Source organism: Choloepus didactylus, chromosome 3 (assembly GCF_015220235.1).
Source record: "Choloepus didactylus isolate mChoDid1 chromosome 3, mChoDid1.pri, whole genome shotgun sequence".
Lineage (NCBI taxonomy): Eukaryota > Metazoa > Chordata > Mammalia > Pilosa > Megalonychidae > Choloepus > Choloepus didactylus.
The window spans coordinates 130,692,065-130,710,185 of record NC_051309.1 but is presented as its reverse complement, the minus strand read 5'-3'; the positions used below and the strand labels follow the sequence as shown (position 1 = coordinate 130,710,185).

General features: G+C 36.1%; 1 protein-coding gene across 4 annotated transcripts in view; it reads left to right on the top strand.

The window, feature by feature from the left end:
* The window catches only part of PDE5A (phosphodiesterase 5A), a 160,244-nt gene that overhangs the window by 99,302 nt on the left and 42,821 nt on the right, over positions 1 to 18,121 (top strand). For all 4 annotated transcript variants that reach the window (XM_037830561.1, XM_037830564.1, XM_037830562.1 and 1 more), the window contains exons 8-11: positions 69 to 177; positions 1,202 to 1,289; positions 6,699 to 6,874; positions 10,096 to 10,155. In XM_037830561.1, the coding sequence (XP_037686489.1) occupies positions 69 to 177; positions 1,202 to 1,289; positions 6,699 to 6,874; positions 10,096 to 10,155 (433 nt within the window). The remainder of the gene's footprint in view (positions 1 to 68; positions 178 to 1,201; positions 1,290 to 6,698; positions 6,875 to 10,095; positions 10,156 to 18,121) is intronic.

Below are 18,121 nucleotides of genomic sequence, written 5' to 3'. Positions count from 1 at the left end.
TTTAACTTTATTTTGTCCATATTTTCTCACTGCCCAGGAGGAACTCATCATATTTGTTATTTCCGCAGGGAACGTGATGCAAACAGAATCAATTACATGTATGCTCAGTATGTCAAAAATACTATGGAACCACTTAATATCCCAGATGTCAGTAAGGACAAAAGATTTCCCTGGACAGTAAGTAACCCAGTTTTAGACTTGAAGCCAGAAAGTTGTTTTCCCATTGGGTCTGTACTTACAGTTACTCCTCATCTGAGAGACCGGCCCTAGAGTTGACACTTAAGGACTAATCTGTGCTTTCCCTGATCTGACAAAGTAGAATAAAATAGCTCATCACATCTAGTGAGGGGTGATCATCTAATACTTAGATATTTTTCTCTGTACTTTTTTCAGTTTTTTTAAAGGATATTGATGAACAGCCATATACTGATTATTAAGTAATTTAGCTTTTACCTATATAGTGTCAGTTTCATTCCTTAGATAGTGTTCCTAGAGTTCTTGACTTTATCCTCAAAAAATAAGTTCCGTGTAACTTGAGCTTATATGATTGGTAATCTATCACAATGAGTAGCTGTGGAAAATTATCTCTTTTCTTTGGAATAGTAAAGCAGCAAAGATCAGTTTCTCAGACATTGAAAACCTTGAATTCTAGTATTTTTCTCTCATCTTATTTCAGAAAAGCATTACACTTTGAGGTGGCTCCTTTGGTTTTATTGCTTGCATGTCTAGGAGACATTTTTAGAACTTAAAAAATATGAGCAATAGAAACAATGACACTGCTAAGGAAGGAAAAGCTTGTAACAAGTAGTATCCTAGGTGGCGTATTGCTTTTGGGTTCTGCTTTGGGATTACTTTTTGGATTTGACAAGAGGGTTGTCAAATTATCTGAGATATAGAATATACCAGTTGATAGCTGTTGAATAAATACTTTACTTAATATTATTATAAACTGCTTGGGGAAAGTTTGAAATAAAAAATATAGAGAAATATAAGGTATTATTTTTTGATAAAGACTGATGGCTTTATTGCATTTTTGCAAACATTATTATCATTTGTACATTTTCTGTACTCTAATGTTATCTTTAGCTAATAAAAGAGAATATATTAGTGGATTCAGATGTCTGTGTAGGTGATGTGGCATCTAATGGACAAATCAGTTTCTCCAGAATTTTTAGCTGTTTTGTCTTTGTTTTTGTTTTAGAATGAAAACACAGGAAACTTAAACCAACAGCACATTAGAAGTTTGCTTTGTACACCTATAAAAAATGGAAAGAAGAATAAAGTGATAGGTAAAGCCTTTCCGTTAACCTATACTCTGTACTTAAAAAAGAAATTCTGTATTTCCAGAAACTTCTCCGTTTCAGTGTAAATTTAAAAATTAAAATGTCTGGGGAAAAAAGATAGAAATTCGAATAATAAAAGAATTTTGAAATGATTTTATGTTGATAAATGCCAATAGACATTTAAAAAATATCTTAGCTGTGGTTTATTAACTGGAATGAAATGATTATTATAATCCTATTTCAGTAGAATTTATTGTTTAAGAATGATGTTGTGCTGAAAATTAGACTAAGTAAGAGACATCACGTTGATAATATGTATTGTTATAAAGTCTCACTTCCTGGTTTCTGAAATTTTTGTTTTTAATATGTGGTTTAGATTGCAGGCTGTATTCATTCATTTGTTCATTCAGTGGCAGTTGGGATAAATCAGCTCCTTATGGAGCTTACATTCTTATACGAAGTTTATAGGAAAAATTTCTACTTCAGTAATGGCGGAGGAATACATTCTATGAAAAATGGAATAGTGTTTCTATTGTAGACATATTTGTTTTTTGGCATTGCAGATTATATTAAGAGTAGGACAGAAAATATGGGACTTATGTGTGCCGGTCGTGCATGCTTGACATTGTGAAAATAGTCTGAACTATGGACATTTTCTCACAAACCTGGAAATAAAGGAAATAAGACTGCCTTCTAAAGGCTAAATTTTAAATGATAAAAACCCTGCATAAGCAACATTTAGATACGTAAGTTTACTTAAAAAGAATGAAGAGTTTCCAGGTTACAAGACTTGACCAATATTATTGAAGGAAATTATCAGTCAGAAAGGGGGTTATCATTAATGAAAATTTTTTTTAAAAAGGACAGATATTGAAAGTGCCCATCCAAGTTCTGTCCAGAGACAAGAGAACATTTGTCCCTAATGTGGGATGGTTGTAGAGGTTGTGTCAATATGCATTGAATATTCTGATCACGATGGCAAGACCATTGCTTAGGTGGCGATGGATGCATCAGGTTGTAATCAGTTTTTTTTTTCAATGATCGATTCCCTTTGACAATATGCATCCTTATTGTGAGACGGATACATCGGCTTAAAGCCATGAAACATTCCATGAATCTGACTTCCTCTATTCTGATTCCAGCTTTACCAATCAGGCTTCCCTTGTTCTGATTATGATTTTCTTTCCAAGGTATGTTAGCTCACAAAATGCATTATTCATTTACCCTCAAATTTATTGGTTGCTGCAACAGTTTTTCTTAATGTACATTAATGAATTGGAATTGAGGCAATGGACTGCAGCTGCAGTGCATGCACTCCTGTTCTTGAGACAGATCTATTTCTCGTTATAAATTAATACTATTCTGGTTTTATAAATCAGTTTCGTGAACTTAGTTAATGTTTCTCCAGCACCGAGAGATGGCTCTGTCCCCAGAATGGTAATCTAGTTTCTAAGCCTACAAGACTGTGAATTGCTATATTAAAGCCTGGTAGAAGTCAACTTGCCAACTTCCTGCAGGTCTGTTTGGGTAACTGCACTCTTCTACAATTCTCAGAGAAATAGGGACTAATGAGTAAACAGTCTCTTTTAAAGATTATCACTGATCAGACTTCTAGCATAAACAATTGTCCTTTGTAAATGTGAAATTAAATTCCAGAAGGAATATATTATTTACCAGTGAGTTCTCAGAAGAAGCAGGGCATAATGGCAACTTGCCACATCAAGTCACATCTTCACCTTTCCTCATTCCTGGGAATGGGGAGTGGCTGGAGGAAGTTTGCATTGGGTCTTCTCCATCATTTTATGCATATGGTAAATGAGAACTAGTTATGTGAAAGGGAAAAAGCTCTGGACTAGGAATAGGAATCACAGCATCCTGTTGACTCTACCATTTAAATGATTGTGGGCCCATTAGTCATTTCTCTGGGTTTTATTTTCTGAGCAAGTTGAACTAAATAACCTTTCAGGTATTTTCAAAATTCACATTCTATGATCCTAAATGTCCCTGTTTCAGACAAGAAATAAAAATAAAATAAAATAAACATAACAATTGTAGCAATTCCAGACTTCTCATGGCATACATTTTGTGTCACCCTCATTGCTAACAGAGCTGAAAGTAAGCAAATGTTTTTGGAGAGAAAAATTACTACAAATAAAAATAAAGAAAAAAAAAAACAAAAAGAAAATATTCCTCTATCTGGGTTTTTGGGGGCCTCAAGTTGGTTCCAAATATGAGGGACAAATTTTTCTGGTGTTTGCTGTTTTACAAGTGTGACAAAACCAAGAATTTGAATTCTGGGTTATACTTAATGTACCCATGGATTCAGCATAGGAAATATCATGGTTATAGATAATTTGTCTTACATGTCACAGGCCAGATTCCACTATTATGTAATTCTAATAGAGAATCCCCACAGAGTTGCATGCAGAAAGACAGGCAGGTCCATATGTTTTTTGTAATCCTCTTCCTTCTCCCTCATTTTTTTCTATTACTGGCATTTAGATGAAATTATAGACATTAGAGCAGTACAGGGCCTGTTGTATCATCAAATTTATTCCCTGAGGTATTGTTTTGTATCAGATGTTTTCTCAGTGCTCTGGCTAATACAGAGTGTTTCCACCGCTTTGCTTCCAACAGTATTAAGGAAATATTTTTTCTCACTCAACAGTCATTTATTTTATCCAGTTATCTTCCCCGTTTTTTAGGCTAAACATGACTTTTTCCCATATTGTACTCACCAGGAATTTTTTTATGTCTATTTTCTGTAACAGTTTCAGGGGAGATTTTGCAGAAATTAGTCCCATTCCCATCCAAAAGAAAAAAGTGTTTGAGAACATTTCCACCTTAAATAACTTACATTTCCATCTCTTTGTGAGTGAATAAATATGGTGAAAAAAAAAAATTATAGTGCTTTCCCACACATTGTTTGATAGGAAAGTATGAGAGAAGTATATTTTCTTACTGAATGTATGTTCTAAACTGTTTACTGTCCTAATTCTCTCTAAACTATACTGTAAGAAGATTCTGTGCTTTCTATTCCCACAATGAATTTTCTGAGTCTCTTATACATTCAAACTTGTTCTGTTAGCCTAATTGAACCATTTAAACACTTGTGTCCTCCTGATCCTATGTATCAATAAAATTTGGGGAGACTTGCATGCTTACTGAGTCTTTCTGAATAGATGGTCAATAAATTTTGAATCACCGAGTGTTGCTCCATATAATCTAATCTTACTCTTAATTTATTTTGGATTTGCTTAGCAAATTACATGTGTATCTTAAAAAAGGTAAATGTTTGGAGACAAAGTCTGCTCAGCTTTGTGTTGCAATATGATACCATGGCATAAATAGTCTAAACCTCTCTAAGTTTATTAATACCACTTAAAGTATTAATTCAGTAATTTTTACTGATGGGTAGATTTGAACTGCTATACCAGAGAGAGTTACTTAGCTAGGCATAAGCCTGGCAGATTGCTTGATACCTATGTCTGGACCCCTCTTTGTTCTTTCTTTATTATATATGTAGTCATTCTTATGAAGTGATTTTTTAAAAAATCTTTTTTTAATGAAAAATGGCCATCAAGTAGAAGAAAACATTTTATTCAGTAAAACTTGAAAAAGCAATCACATTCTGATGTAAGGATAAGGGCATGAAACATATGACTCTCAAGAAAATGTGATTTGGGTGACAGCCAGGAGCCCATATAAACAGTTCCATATTTATAATTTGGGGATTCACAAAGGTTGGAGAGCATCACCCTTGAGAATGTAAAAGGTCTACTGTATATGTGTATGTTTTTACCGTACATGGGATATCGTCTATTAAGATAATGAATGCTGATGGCCATTTAGTACAGTTTTTAGTCCCAGGACCCAATAAAAGGACTTAATGTGCAACCATGTATCATCTTAGATTTTATGAAATCCTTTTGTGCTCCAGGAAAAATAAGGGATAATAAAGACCATATTTTCATGGGAAAGGGACAAAAGTTGTTTGGGCCAGAGCAAAAATCGTGCATTCCTTCATTAACTCAGCAAACATTGTTTGAGTTCCTATTATATGCCAGGCATTTAATAGGGAAAAAAAAATACAATTTCTAAACCCAAGATATTTACAGCTTAGAAGGAGAGACACAAATAAAATCCACCATGGTACACCAAGTGATAATGTTAAGGCCATAGTAAAGGGAAAGTGGGAGGCCTCCAGGAGCTCATTGTGAAGCAAGTATGGGGTTTGACTGGGGAGTTAATAAGAATGGTCATGAGGGGTGTGGTACAGACTGGTGGGAAAGCCTGGGCAGAGGTGTAGGCAAGCAGGATGCAACTGGGGAACTGCTAGCAGTGTGCAGTGGAAGCAGTGGCCTGTGGGCCAGAAAGAGCTGCAGTTTGAATTTCAGACCCATATATAGTTGCTAAGTGACCCTTAGCAAGTGACTTAACCTTTCTGAGATTCATTTTTCTTCATCTGTATTTCTAAGACTCAGTTTCCTCATCTGTAAAATGGGGGTGATCACACCTACCTCATAGTATACATTATGAGGACTGGAGACAATGCTTATAATGTATTTAGTTCAGTGCCTGTCCCACAGTGGGCACTTGATGGAAGTTAGTTATGTATTCAGAGACAGAAGTGATACGGACTCAATAGCACTTTGCTTGTTTTACCCAGAGGTAAGCTGGGTCACCAAACTCTTAATGGAGAGACCACTAGGCTCCAAGTTCCATAATGAACCCAGTTCAGTAAAATTTATCATAGTGTTGATGTAATCTTCCATTTTTATCAACTACATGTTTGACTTTCCAAGAGAGGCCAGGGCTTGGGAGGTTATGATTTTCTTCATCTGCTTGTATTTCTAAGTAAATACTCATTTTTAGTCATTTATTTGCAGTATTGAAAGTTGTCTGCAAATTGATTCCCCCGGACGCAGAGGTGCATATTTGAAATTTGAGACTATGTGAATTGCCTGTTTTCTGCATTCAATTTTTTTTGTATAATTGAGTTTTTATACTTCTGGTTTCTCAGAAAGGAAAGGCAATGTGTGCATCCCAAAATTCTGATGTGCATCAAAATTGTTCTCTTGGCAAACATACAAAAATCCAATTAGTCTCCAAAGGACAAATTGTCTTTAGGGACTCGACTGACTAAAATTTGCTACAGTCTAGAAGAAAATAGTACTTTAGGTTTTTTTTTAACCCAGGCATCATACGTTTATGACTATGTGAAAACAGTTCTCATATAAATTAATTTACTTTACTTTTCTAGCTTATATTTGTGAACATTTGTGTGATTATTTGGAAATAGCAAGCATTCCTAAGAGAAAACGGATAAGACCATCTTTGTGTGTCTGTGTATTAAGGTTAATAAAAATTATCAAAATTAACAATAAATTTGCTCAATTTCTTGGACCATTGTAGGGGTTTGCCAACTTGTTAATAAGTTGGAGGAAAACACTGGCAAGGTTAAGCCTTTCAACCGAAATGACGAGCAGTTTCTGGAAGCTTTTGTCATCTTTTGTGGCTTGGGGATCCAGAACACACAAATGTATGAAGCAGTGGAGAGAGCCATGGCCAAGCAGATGGTCACCTTGGAGGTGAGCTGACACTTATGGGACTTCTGGGTCTCCACTGTCAAACACTCAGCTTTTACCTTTCTCTCATTAACACCTCATAGTACTTGTTTTGTTGTTGTTATTTTGTTGTTATTTTGTTGTTGTTGTAATATCATTTGTGTTCTTACAGAAGTCGTGTGATAGACGATCAAATCCATATTATCCCATTTAAATGGCTAAGTAAACTAAGACCCAGAATAATTGACAAACTTGTCAAGGGACATATGACTAAGCCAGATCAAGGCCTTCCCCTTGCCTGATCTCTTCCCCATCTCCATGCAGACAGCTCTGAAAATCTTCAAAAACAAAAATCTTAGGCATTCAGAATCAGAATTGAGGAAAGGAAAAATAAATCTATGAAAAGCAGAAACACTTTAAGCTCCTGGACTAACTAACTACTTCAGCATCACCTCAGAATTCAAACTGCAAATTTATGGAAGCTGTGCCAGTTTGAATGTATTGTGCCCCCCAAATGCCATTATCTTTGTGGTCTTGTGGGACAGATGTTTTGGTGCTGGTTAGATTTGTTTGGAATGTGCCCCACCCAGCTGTGGGTGGTGACTTTGGTGGGATACTCCCATGGAGGTGTGACCCCACCCATTCATGGTGGGCCTTGATCAGTGGGGCCATATAAAACATGCTGACTCAAAGAGACTGGATGGAGTTCAGCTGTGAGTGATGTTATTTGAAGAAGAGCAAGCTTGCTAGAGAGGAATGTCCTGGGAGAAAGCCATTTTGAAACCAGAACTTTGGAGCAGACGCCAGCCACGTGCCTTCCCAGCTAACAGGTTTTCTGGACGCCATTGGCCATCCTCTAGTGAAGGTACCCGATTACTGATGTGTTACTTTGGATACTTTATGGCCTTAAGACTGTAACTGTATAGCCAAATAAACCCCCTTTTTATAAAAGCCAATCCATCTCTGGTGTTTTGCATTCCGCAGCATTAGCAAACTAGAACAGAAGCCGATTCTGAAAATTCTGGTGCAGTAAGTCTTGAGTAGAGGCTGGGGATCTGTATCATTACAAAGCTCTGCCAAGGGATTCTGAGTGTGCAGGCAGCTAATGAACGCACTGGCTTAGAGGGACTGACTTCAGAGGCCGGCTCTCCCTGTGACACTGGCCTACCCAGGTGGGTCCAGGTCTTTCCAGATACGGCTCACTAATTGCCTTGCAAATATTCACTGCATATAACATGGATATTTCTCACACCATAGACCACTAGTGTGACCTATGTTTGGTTGATATCCTATTCTGATGTAGTTGTCATCAGTGGAAGTCGTGTTTGAGACATAATAACTTCTCCTCTGACCTCTAACAAATACATAACCTAAGCAGCCAAAAAGACACACATTATACATCAAGATTTACCAACGGCCTTTACTCTCTAAGGCACCTCATCTTGAATATAAAGCACTAATAATTGTTCTACAGTATTATGTAAAATAAGAGTCCTTGGATTATAAACTTTTGTGGGAAATAGTTTCAAATATATATATATTCAATTTTTAATACAGTTTTATTTTTTTTGTTCACATGGTTTTGCATTGAAGATTTGAATGTAAGCCAGCTGCCAATTAGAAATTGTTTCTTTTTTGAAAATTCTTTATTATGGAAAACTTCAAACATAAATTACCCTTGAAAGTATAAAATCTCTGAATATTTTCTGGACTAATTTTTACACTGTAGCTCTCCTTCAGTTATATATATGAATAATTAGGTTATTCACTTAGAATAAAAATTGTTCAGTCTCAGGTCATTATGGGAAGTGCTTTCTGTGTTCATAAGCCCAACCTTGAAAAAATTTTTCTTTTCCTTAATCCATTGGATAAAAGCCAGGAACACAAACCCCTCAGGTTTTCTGATAACAGTGAATTATTTTGACCTAGCAGCCACGATAATTATAATAATAAAACAATAGCAATAATAATAGCAGCTAACCTTTATCAAATGCTTACTCTGTATTCTGATTAACAAAATTAATCCTTACAACCCTATGAGTAAAGTGCTTTTTTATCCCCTGTGTGGCATAATAATTTTTTCTAAATTTAGAATGCGTTGTATTATTCCTTTATTTATTTATCCGGTTTTGCATTGCAGCTATTTGTATTTGACTAACTCATGGTCACAGTCTTAGCTTTTCTCAGAAATGCGCTCTGTGGTATCAGCAGCCACAGGTTTCCAGCCCCTCACTCACCGATTTCACACAGGTGAGAACAGCAGCCCTGATTACCTGAGACTTTCTAATGATTAATGATTAAAATGCTAAGAAAGATTAGAAGTAGCATGGTATTATAAACATCTTGAATCACAAGAGAGTAAACATGTAGGTTTTGGCTTTAGATTTTGAGTTACTTAAAACTTTAAAGACTGCTTCAAGGAAGATCAGCTGGGGTTGATGAATTATTTGGCTTACCATATAGAACCTGGAAATGGGTTATGTTTTTATTAACGATTTTTAAACTTTTGGGTTTGAGGTAGTAGAAGATAGCAAGTCTAACTTTGTAATTCAACTAGGGTAATGGAAAGTATAGTAGATACGTTGAAAGCCGGGTCATAGTCCCCCAGGTCCTCTCACTAGGTATAAAGCTGCATCCGAGCGTCCCGTGTCTTCAGCTGTCATTGGGTGGATTTGTAGGTGTGCACTACTATCTTCTCAGCTCTGGAGTCCTATGAGTGTAAAGGGATCCCTGGATCTCTGTAACATTATAACCCAACCACAGGTTTCTTTATTAATTCTACAGTGGGTACAGGCCTTTTCTGAGAGCTACTTCTATACTTCTAGGTTACTTCTTCCCCAATGTGGATATTAAAGTGGAAGTTTATGCAAAGGTATTTTTTTTCCTAATTTTGTACACAAGCAAAACTAACATGTCACTATTTTTTTTCTTTATCTAGGTGATAGGTTTAAATTCGAAATAACAAAATTGTGTTTGTTATACCAACAAATGTCAGAATGAAACATATTAGATTTTTCTTTGAACATAGGGAGTGTAACTTTTTATTTTTCAGAACAAGCAATTGAATCTACATTTTGAGGAGGATTTTCTAAATGGATCTGGGATTGTCAATCTGTTGAAGAAAGCAGCAACCAAGATTGGGACATCTGAGTAGTCTGGTGGTCTCTACAGAATCCCAAGCTTGAAGTTCTAGTCTACATTTGGTTGTCTTTTCATGTATAACCTGTCCTTTTCTTGCCCTGTAGGTTCTGTCATATCATGCGTCAGCAGCAGAGGAAGAAACAAGGGAGCTCCAGTCTCTAGCGGTAATTTTGCTGCTTCTTTTTAAGAATGACTAAATATAGACATCAGTTAGTATGTAAATATGCTTTTCTCAGGGTATCTGCTTCTACTGGCATTTGGGTCAACTCTCAGAAAAATATATAATTAACTCTACTTTCTTGTCACTGATAATACAAAGCAAAAGATAATTTTTATTGGCATTGTAATACATTGTATTATTCTTATTTTTCCAGTAATTGTTATATCTTTACATCTTTCTTAGGCCAAAATTAAATTTATTTTCAGTTCCCAAGGAAATGGGGACAGGTGGTTGAAAGGTGATTGTGTAGCTAAGCTAATGACAACAAAGATTTTATGATTTGTCACTGATAATCTACTCTGCATTATCAAGAATTGAGAGTGATTGATTTTAATTTCTGACCATATGGCTTTGAAATTTGATTCAGATAGAGTGAGTTCCTGATTTCTTATTACATTCTCTGTTAACATATGGTGGGAGACAACGACATTGATTTGCAAGTAAATGCCACATGTTCCAGATTTGATATTGCCTTGATTGGGATTAATGAAAATTTGAGGTGCTTTTACATTTACAACAAGCATGGCCCCCTGGGTTTAAATTTAAGGCATATTTGAAATGACACAGATAAGGTCTATAGAGATGCAACAGCAGTTGTGAAAGGAATGGAAATGGCATGAACAGATAATTGAGATTCTGGTTCATTGTCATCATCATCCTAGCTTGCTTGTACACTAGGCCCTTACGTACATTTTTTCATGTAAACGGCACAGTTGTATTACGAAGACCATACTGAAACCTAGAGAAACCAAGGGACTTGTACCAGGTTACAATGCCACTAAGTGAAAGAGTCAAGATGCAGACTCAGTCTACCTTCAGAGCCCATCTGTTACGAGCTGTTAGAATGAGAGAAGATTAATGCAAATGTGTTGACCTTGGGTAATTCAAAGAACAGTGGTGCCGTTAATTAACACGAGTGGAAATATTGAGACATTTGTTTTGAAGGAAAGCTAGTAGATTTGATTTAGGACATTGGTAAATTTGAGGTGCTGGTGGAACATCTTCAAAAAATCAGGAAAGACAGGACTAGGGTGGGGGAGGGGGCAGAATGTGGCAGAGCTAGAGGCGGAGATTTGGGAGTTAGCAATCCCATGTGAGTGGGGTAACTGGGAGAGAGGGTGCAGAGAGATAGGGCAGATCTCTTGTGAATGTAGGTTGAGATGGAAGGAGCAGGGGAAGAAACCAGCTGAGAAGATAGAGAAGTGATAGTAAACAGGGAGAGGAAGGTTAGGATAGTGCAGTGGCACAGAGGACAAAGGAGGACAGCATTTCAAAAAGGGAAGTATTAGGAAGGTTGAAAAATATGAGGACTGAGAAAAGACTGCTGGATTCAGTGATCTGGTGATTGTTGCAAGAGCATTTCAAGTGATTGAAATTGCCAAAGACAAGAGGAAATGGTAAGAAAATGGAGGAAGTGAATACAGACGTTTTTTCAGTAATAAGCTTTGTGTAAAAGAGAGAGTGGTGAAGTAGCTATGAAAGGCGTTGGCTGAATCATGTGAAATTTTCTGTTTTGTTTTTTGTGAGGAAGGTTGCTCCCAAGCAAGAGAGCCAATGTGTTCTTAGACAAAGGCGGAAGCTACAGGGGCGAGTGTGAGACAAAGGAAGAAGGTGGTGAAGAGATAACGGACCGTGAGGTGTCCTGGGCATGAGAGAGACATTTCTTTTGTAAAGATAAGAGCAAAAGGAAAATAATAATAGCTACCTTTATTGAGTACTTACTACACGCCTGGCATGTTTTAAGTTCTTTGTCTGTGTTAACCAAGTGTATTTAATCCACAACAACCCTATGAGATAAGTGCCATTAGCAAAGGGAATTTGAAGTTGGAGTCTAGATTATCCTACTCGAGTTCTCACAGGTGGTAAGTGATGGTTCCAGTACTAAAATCCAGGGCAGTCAGGATTCAGAGCCCACATTCCATTACACTACTCTGAAGGAGAATGAGTTAGAAAAGAAGGGAGTAGGGTGGGATCTTATAGACATTCTCCTTCATCTCAGTTGAGTAGGAAGCGGGGTCATTTGCCAAGAGCAGTTTAAGAAATTTTACGTGTTTTCACTTGAAAGCTTAAGACTCTTTTGAAGTTAGCCTCATACTGAATTGGCTGTATTCATTATGTAAGTTCATGATAATATTTGAAATAAAGAGCTGTTTTTCAGTTATTTACAGAGATTTATTGGTTTAAAGTCTCTTTCACCACAGGCTTAATTGACCCATTTGTCTATTCCTCCTAGAAGGGTATGTTTTCAACTAAATGTGTACTATGAGTTGGAAATGATCACATGGAGAGATGGCATTTGAAGTGCTTGCAGGCGCTGCGGGGTTATTCAATTAGTTCTAAGATGAGGGCAGGGTTACAGCCTGCCATGTGTTGTTTTAGATAAATAAAAACTAGCAAGTTGAGTAATTTCTAAAGACTAAGCTAAAAAAATCACTAGGATTTTAAACTTTGCTTCTCATTTTGAAAATAGTATGGTCTTTCAGAAAAATCTGAAAATTATCTTCTCAATTATGTTTTACAATTTTAGCAAGAGAAAAACTTCAGAATAACTGAAAATTTCTATATTGCAATATTGTTCAAAACCAGCTGTTGTTCCATTTGGAAAATAGATTTTTGGCAGCTGCATTGAGAAAATTGGGGTTACATAGCTTGTAGATCAAGTAATTTATTTAAATTGTTTGAGATTCAGCAACTGATTTCCACTCCAGTTTTCTATCAACCTAATAAAAATTCCTTTACACAGGTGTGTGTAATTAGTCACATTACCCAGCAATTACCAAAAATTGCTGTTTGTCATGTGTCTGATTGTTCATTTCAATTTAAAACCTAAAATAAATTGAGACGCTGTTGAATGTTTTTCTTAACTATTCTTTTCAAAAATTTGCTCTTATGAGAATTAAATAATGTTCTTAAATATACAGAATAGTTATGTCTTTTTCCAGAAAAGCTCCTTAGTTATAGCAAGGTAATCTAGCTGGTAGGAAATTCAGAATCCTTATTTTTTTCCCTGCTTTCTTGGGTTGTTGTCCCATTTTAAAAGTAACCTCTTGGCTTAAAATTTGGGTGTGGCAGAAACAAGGCCTTAAACTGAAAATTTTTCCATATACTGTTTAATAATCATTGGTCTCAAATTGTTGAGATCTCAATAAAGGGACCCCAGCTAATTTGGTTAAAGTTATTAGAAAATCATTATTTAAGAGAAAATGTCATAAATGTTTATTTATTATCTAAAAAGCCAGAAAATTCCAGGAACTGAATATTTGCTGGATTGACTGATTGCCTTTTCTGTCCTCCTGTCTTGTTAGAAGAGCAGTAAATAAATAGAATTTAGTTTTTTAGAACAAGTTTCTCAGTTTTGTCATGAAGTCAGAACTGATTCAGTTCCGTTCCTGTAGCTTCCACTTTACAGCAATTTCTTTAATCATAGGGAATGTATCTAGCTGATTGTGAGACTCTGTTGTGATCCTGAGGGTCTTCTGTACCAAACTAGAGAAGCGGGAAGAGGTTGGCAGTTGAGGCAGGATTTCACCTCATCTTGACCTTAACCTTCAGAGCCAGAAAGGCCACATGAACATAGTCTTGATGAGGCCTGTGTGTGATGCTCCAGGTAATACAGCATCATGGGGCAGGGCCTGACCCAAATCTCTGGTGCCTTAGTCAGTATTACTGATCCAACCCTTACATCCAAAGATATAAGTCACATTCCCTCACTTTCTGGAAAATCTGTATGGATAGCTGTTTTAGTTTCCTAGGCTGCTCAAAGCAGATACCATGAAACAGGTTGGCTTTAAACAATGGGAATTTCTTAGCTTACAGTTTGCGGCTGTGAGCATCATCAAGGCGATGCTTTGCTCCCAAAGACTGGCTGCTGGCGATCCTTGGCTCCTCTGATACATGGTGAGGCACATGGTGGCATCCGCTGGTCTCTCCCTTCTCTTCCAGGTTTTGTTGATTTAAGCTTCTTGCTTCAGTGGCTGCTTTCTCTCTCTCTCTGTATTCATTCCCTTATAACAGACTCTAGTAATAGGATTAACTCCCATCCTGAATGAGGTGGGTCACACCTTAACTGAAGCAGCCTCAGGGAAAGATCCTACTTACATTGGATCCACATCCACAGGAATGGATTAGATGTAGGAACTTGTTTTTTCTGGAGTACACACAGTTTCAAACCACCACAATAACCAAATTATAAACGAAAAAATTTTTGAGCAAGTAATAACACAGAGGAGAGTCAGCCCTATGGTCCTAAAACCCGGTGTCACTGGATTGTAGTAGCCAATCGCATCCCTCTTCCTACATTCATTTCTATGTAAGTCCATACCATTAAGTAGGCCACATCCGTTTCACATGGCGAGAGAGATTTAATGTTTGATTCTTCTATTACTGGTAAGCTAATCTTATCTGTTTTGTTTTGATTTTATGAATGAAAACTTCCAATGGTAATCTTTGCTCCAGAATATGGTACACCATTCTTTTTTTTTTTTAATTCAGTTTTATTGAGATATATTCATATATCATACAGTCATCCATGGTGTACAGTCAGCTGTTCATAGTACCATCAGGACACCATTCTTGAACTTCTTATTTACTAACTACTATGTACAGTTCTAAAAACCATAGTTCTAGATAATTTAAAAATTATGTATGAAACCTGCCAGATAACCAGGATGTTAACCAGATCTGTTAACCCCAATTTAGTCATCAGTTGACTCTAAATTTTACCCATAAGTGTATGAGTATTTGATCAGAATTTTTAACATTCTTCCATGCCTTCTTTATAAGAGTTTGAAAAATTAGAAGCTTATTTTTTATAATCTCTCCCCCTTCCCTTTTGAGATTTAAAGGGATCCACTTATATAAAGTTAGAAAGAAGGAAAAATCATAAAACATGTTGACATAGTCATTGAAGAAAATGTACTATTCCAGTTCTGCTGTGCCCTATTCAATGCTTCATAAGATTTGCTCCCATATACCAAGTTGAATATTCACCTCCCTTTGTATGAATAGATTTCTTTCTCACCTATATTTGGATTCAGCTCCCCTCTTAGAGAAAGTAAATTCAAACAGCCTTGCAAACTAACTGTGTTGTTTCTTCTTTAAAAAGCCTTTGCAAAGTATAAATAGGGAAGTAAAACTCCCTATTTGCAGATGACATGATCCTATATGTAGACAATCGTGAAAACTCCACAACAAAGCTACTAGAGCTAATAAACTAATTCACTGAAGTGGTAAGGTACAGGATCAGCCATGCAAAAATCAGTGGTATTTCTATACACTTAGAAATGAACAGTTGAAGAGGAAGTCAAGAAAAAACCATTTACAATAGCAACTAAAAGAATCAAATATCTAGAAATAAATTTAACCAAGGATATAAAGGACTTGCACATGGAAAACTTCAAAACATTGCTGAAAGAAATTAAAGAAGACCTAAATAAATTGAAGGACATTCATGTTCATGGATCAGAAGATTGAATATCATTAAGATGTCAGTTCTACTCAAAGCAATATACAGATTCAGTGCAATTCCAATCAAAATTCCAACAGCCTCTTCACTGAAATGGAAAAGTCATATAAATCATCAAATTTATATGGAAGGGTAAGCAGCCCTGAAGCCAAAACCATCTTGAGAAAGTGGAACAAAATTAGAAGAATCCCACTTCTTGATTTCAAAATTTATTACAAATCTACAGTAATCAAAACAGTGTGGTACTAACTCAAAGAACAGATATACAGACCAATGGAATTGAATTGAAAGCTCAGAAATAAACTCTTATACCTTTGGCCAATTGGTCTTTGACAAAGGTGCCAAGTCTACTCAATGGGGAAAGAATAGTCTTTTCAACAAGTGGTGCTGGGAGAAATGAACAGATGTATGCAAAATAATGAAACTGGATCCCTACCTCACACCTTACATAAAAATTAACTCAAATAGATCAAAAGTCTAAATATAAGAATTAAAACTATAGAACTCCTAGAAGAAAACATAAGGAATCATCTTCTGGACCTTGTGTTAGGCAGTGACTTCTTAGACTTTACACCAAAAGCATGAGCAACAAAAGAAAAATTAGATAAAAAGGACTTAATCAAATTTTAAAACTTTGGTACATCAAAGAACTTAACCAAGAAAGTAAAAAGACAACCTACAGAATGGGAGAAGATATATGGAAACCATATAACTGATAAGGATTTAATATTCAGAATATATAAAAAACTACAACACAACAAAAAGACAGACAACCCAATTTAAAAATGGGAAAAGGCTTCAAAGACATTTTTCCAACGTAAGTATACAAATGGCCAATAAATACATGAAAAGATGCTTGCTGTCATTAGTCATCAGGGAAATGCAAATCAAAATACAACAAAAAGCCAAATAACCTGTTCAAGATGACAAAATCAGTGGAACACCAGGACTAGAACCTCCAACAGCAAACATTCCTTTTTTGCCATGTACTTTACCCTGCTTTTAAATTTCTTTTTATGATCATCATCTCACCTGAAATGCAAATGTAGTAGCTGATCTAGATTGTTGGCTGACAATCAATTTAATATTTAGCCTCCTTATCAGTTAATAACAGAATGATTGGTTTTGATTTAAGATCACTGAGAAATGAAAATATTTTTATAACACTGACCGCTGCTTCCTTTAACTTAAGCCACTCCTACTTCCAAAGACATGTCCAGTCCCACTCTGTAGGGAATTTCTCTTCCAGAGTTGTGGGGCTTTTTGTTTTTAATTTTTGCAAGAATGGTGAAAAGGAGCCAAGGGATTAGAAAATGTCATAAAAATCTGAAGAATAGCCAACAAAAATTAAGATGACTTAAAGAAGAGTTTCCTTGAAAGAATCCACTAGAGGCAAACTAGTTTCTTTAGTTTGAGTGGCAGATACAATTAAAGAACCCAGAAGATAAATGAGATTATACTACCAAGCTGTTTGTCATATTGAGTCTTTAACACAGTGAGCTTTGTCTGTTTGTTTGCATTCCACATTGGTTACTTTGACACGAGTGAAAACTCTAACCCTAGCAGAGTTTAACCATATCTAGATTGAGTGCTAAAGTCTCTGAACACTGCTACGTGCAACTCCACAGCATTTGTGCTCCTTATGTGGACAGAGAGACCCTATGGGGTGGCTTTCGGTTCCAGGAGTTTTGAGTTAAATTGTTCAACCATAAAAATACATGCATATTTATAGTGTCTTATTGTTCCACAGCCCCTTTAAAATACAGTATTTCTGTTAATCTTCAATACCACAGTGCAGATATGCCCAGGAGAAAATCAGACTCACGAAGAATTGCTAATGACTTTCCTCTGGCTGGTGACTAGCAGATCTGGGCGTGGATCTCAAATTTATATCTATTAATGCTTTCTTAAAACAAAAAACAAAAACAAAAACAAAAAAACATTTTCTCACTTTGCAAATTGTAACCAAACATCACTAAAAGAGGAAGCTATGAAAATCCAAAAGTATGTATACATCTCCTATCGCAAAATACCACATACTTTATTCCCTGCTATTAGTAAAATGCAAAACATTTTGTTTTATGAAATGGTAAATAAGAATGCACAGGTAGTAATATGCTTTATTTAAAATCACCTTTATCCCAAGCCCTTCTGAGGCAAACTGTGAGACAAACAGAAAGTTGAATTCTCATGCGACAGTCACGAAGGAGATTACAAACGCTTGAAATGATTTGACCTCCTTGTGACTTGTTAACAATAAATCCCAAGAATTCTGGACCTCTACATCACTGAGCACAAGTTTCTTAAGGAAAGTGTTTGCAGGTCCCCACTGGGTCAGGTCAGAAAGGTTGAGTCATGGCATAAAGGAACAAATAAAAGGAAATATTCTACTCTCAGTGGAGAGAGGCTGGGAATTAGAGTGTATAATGGAGAGAAGCACAAGCTG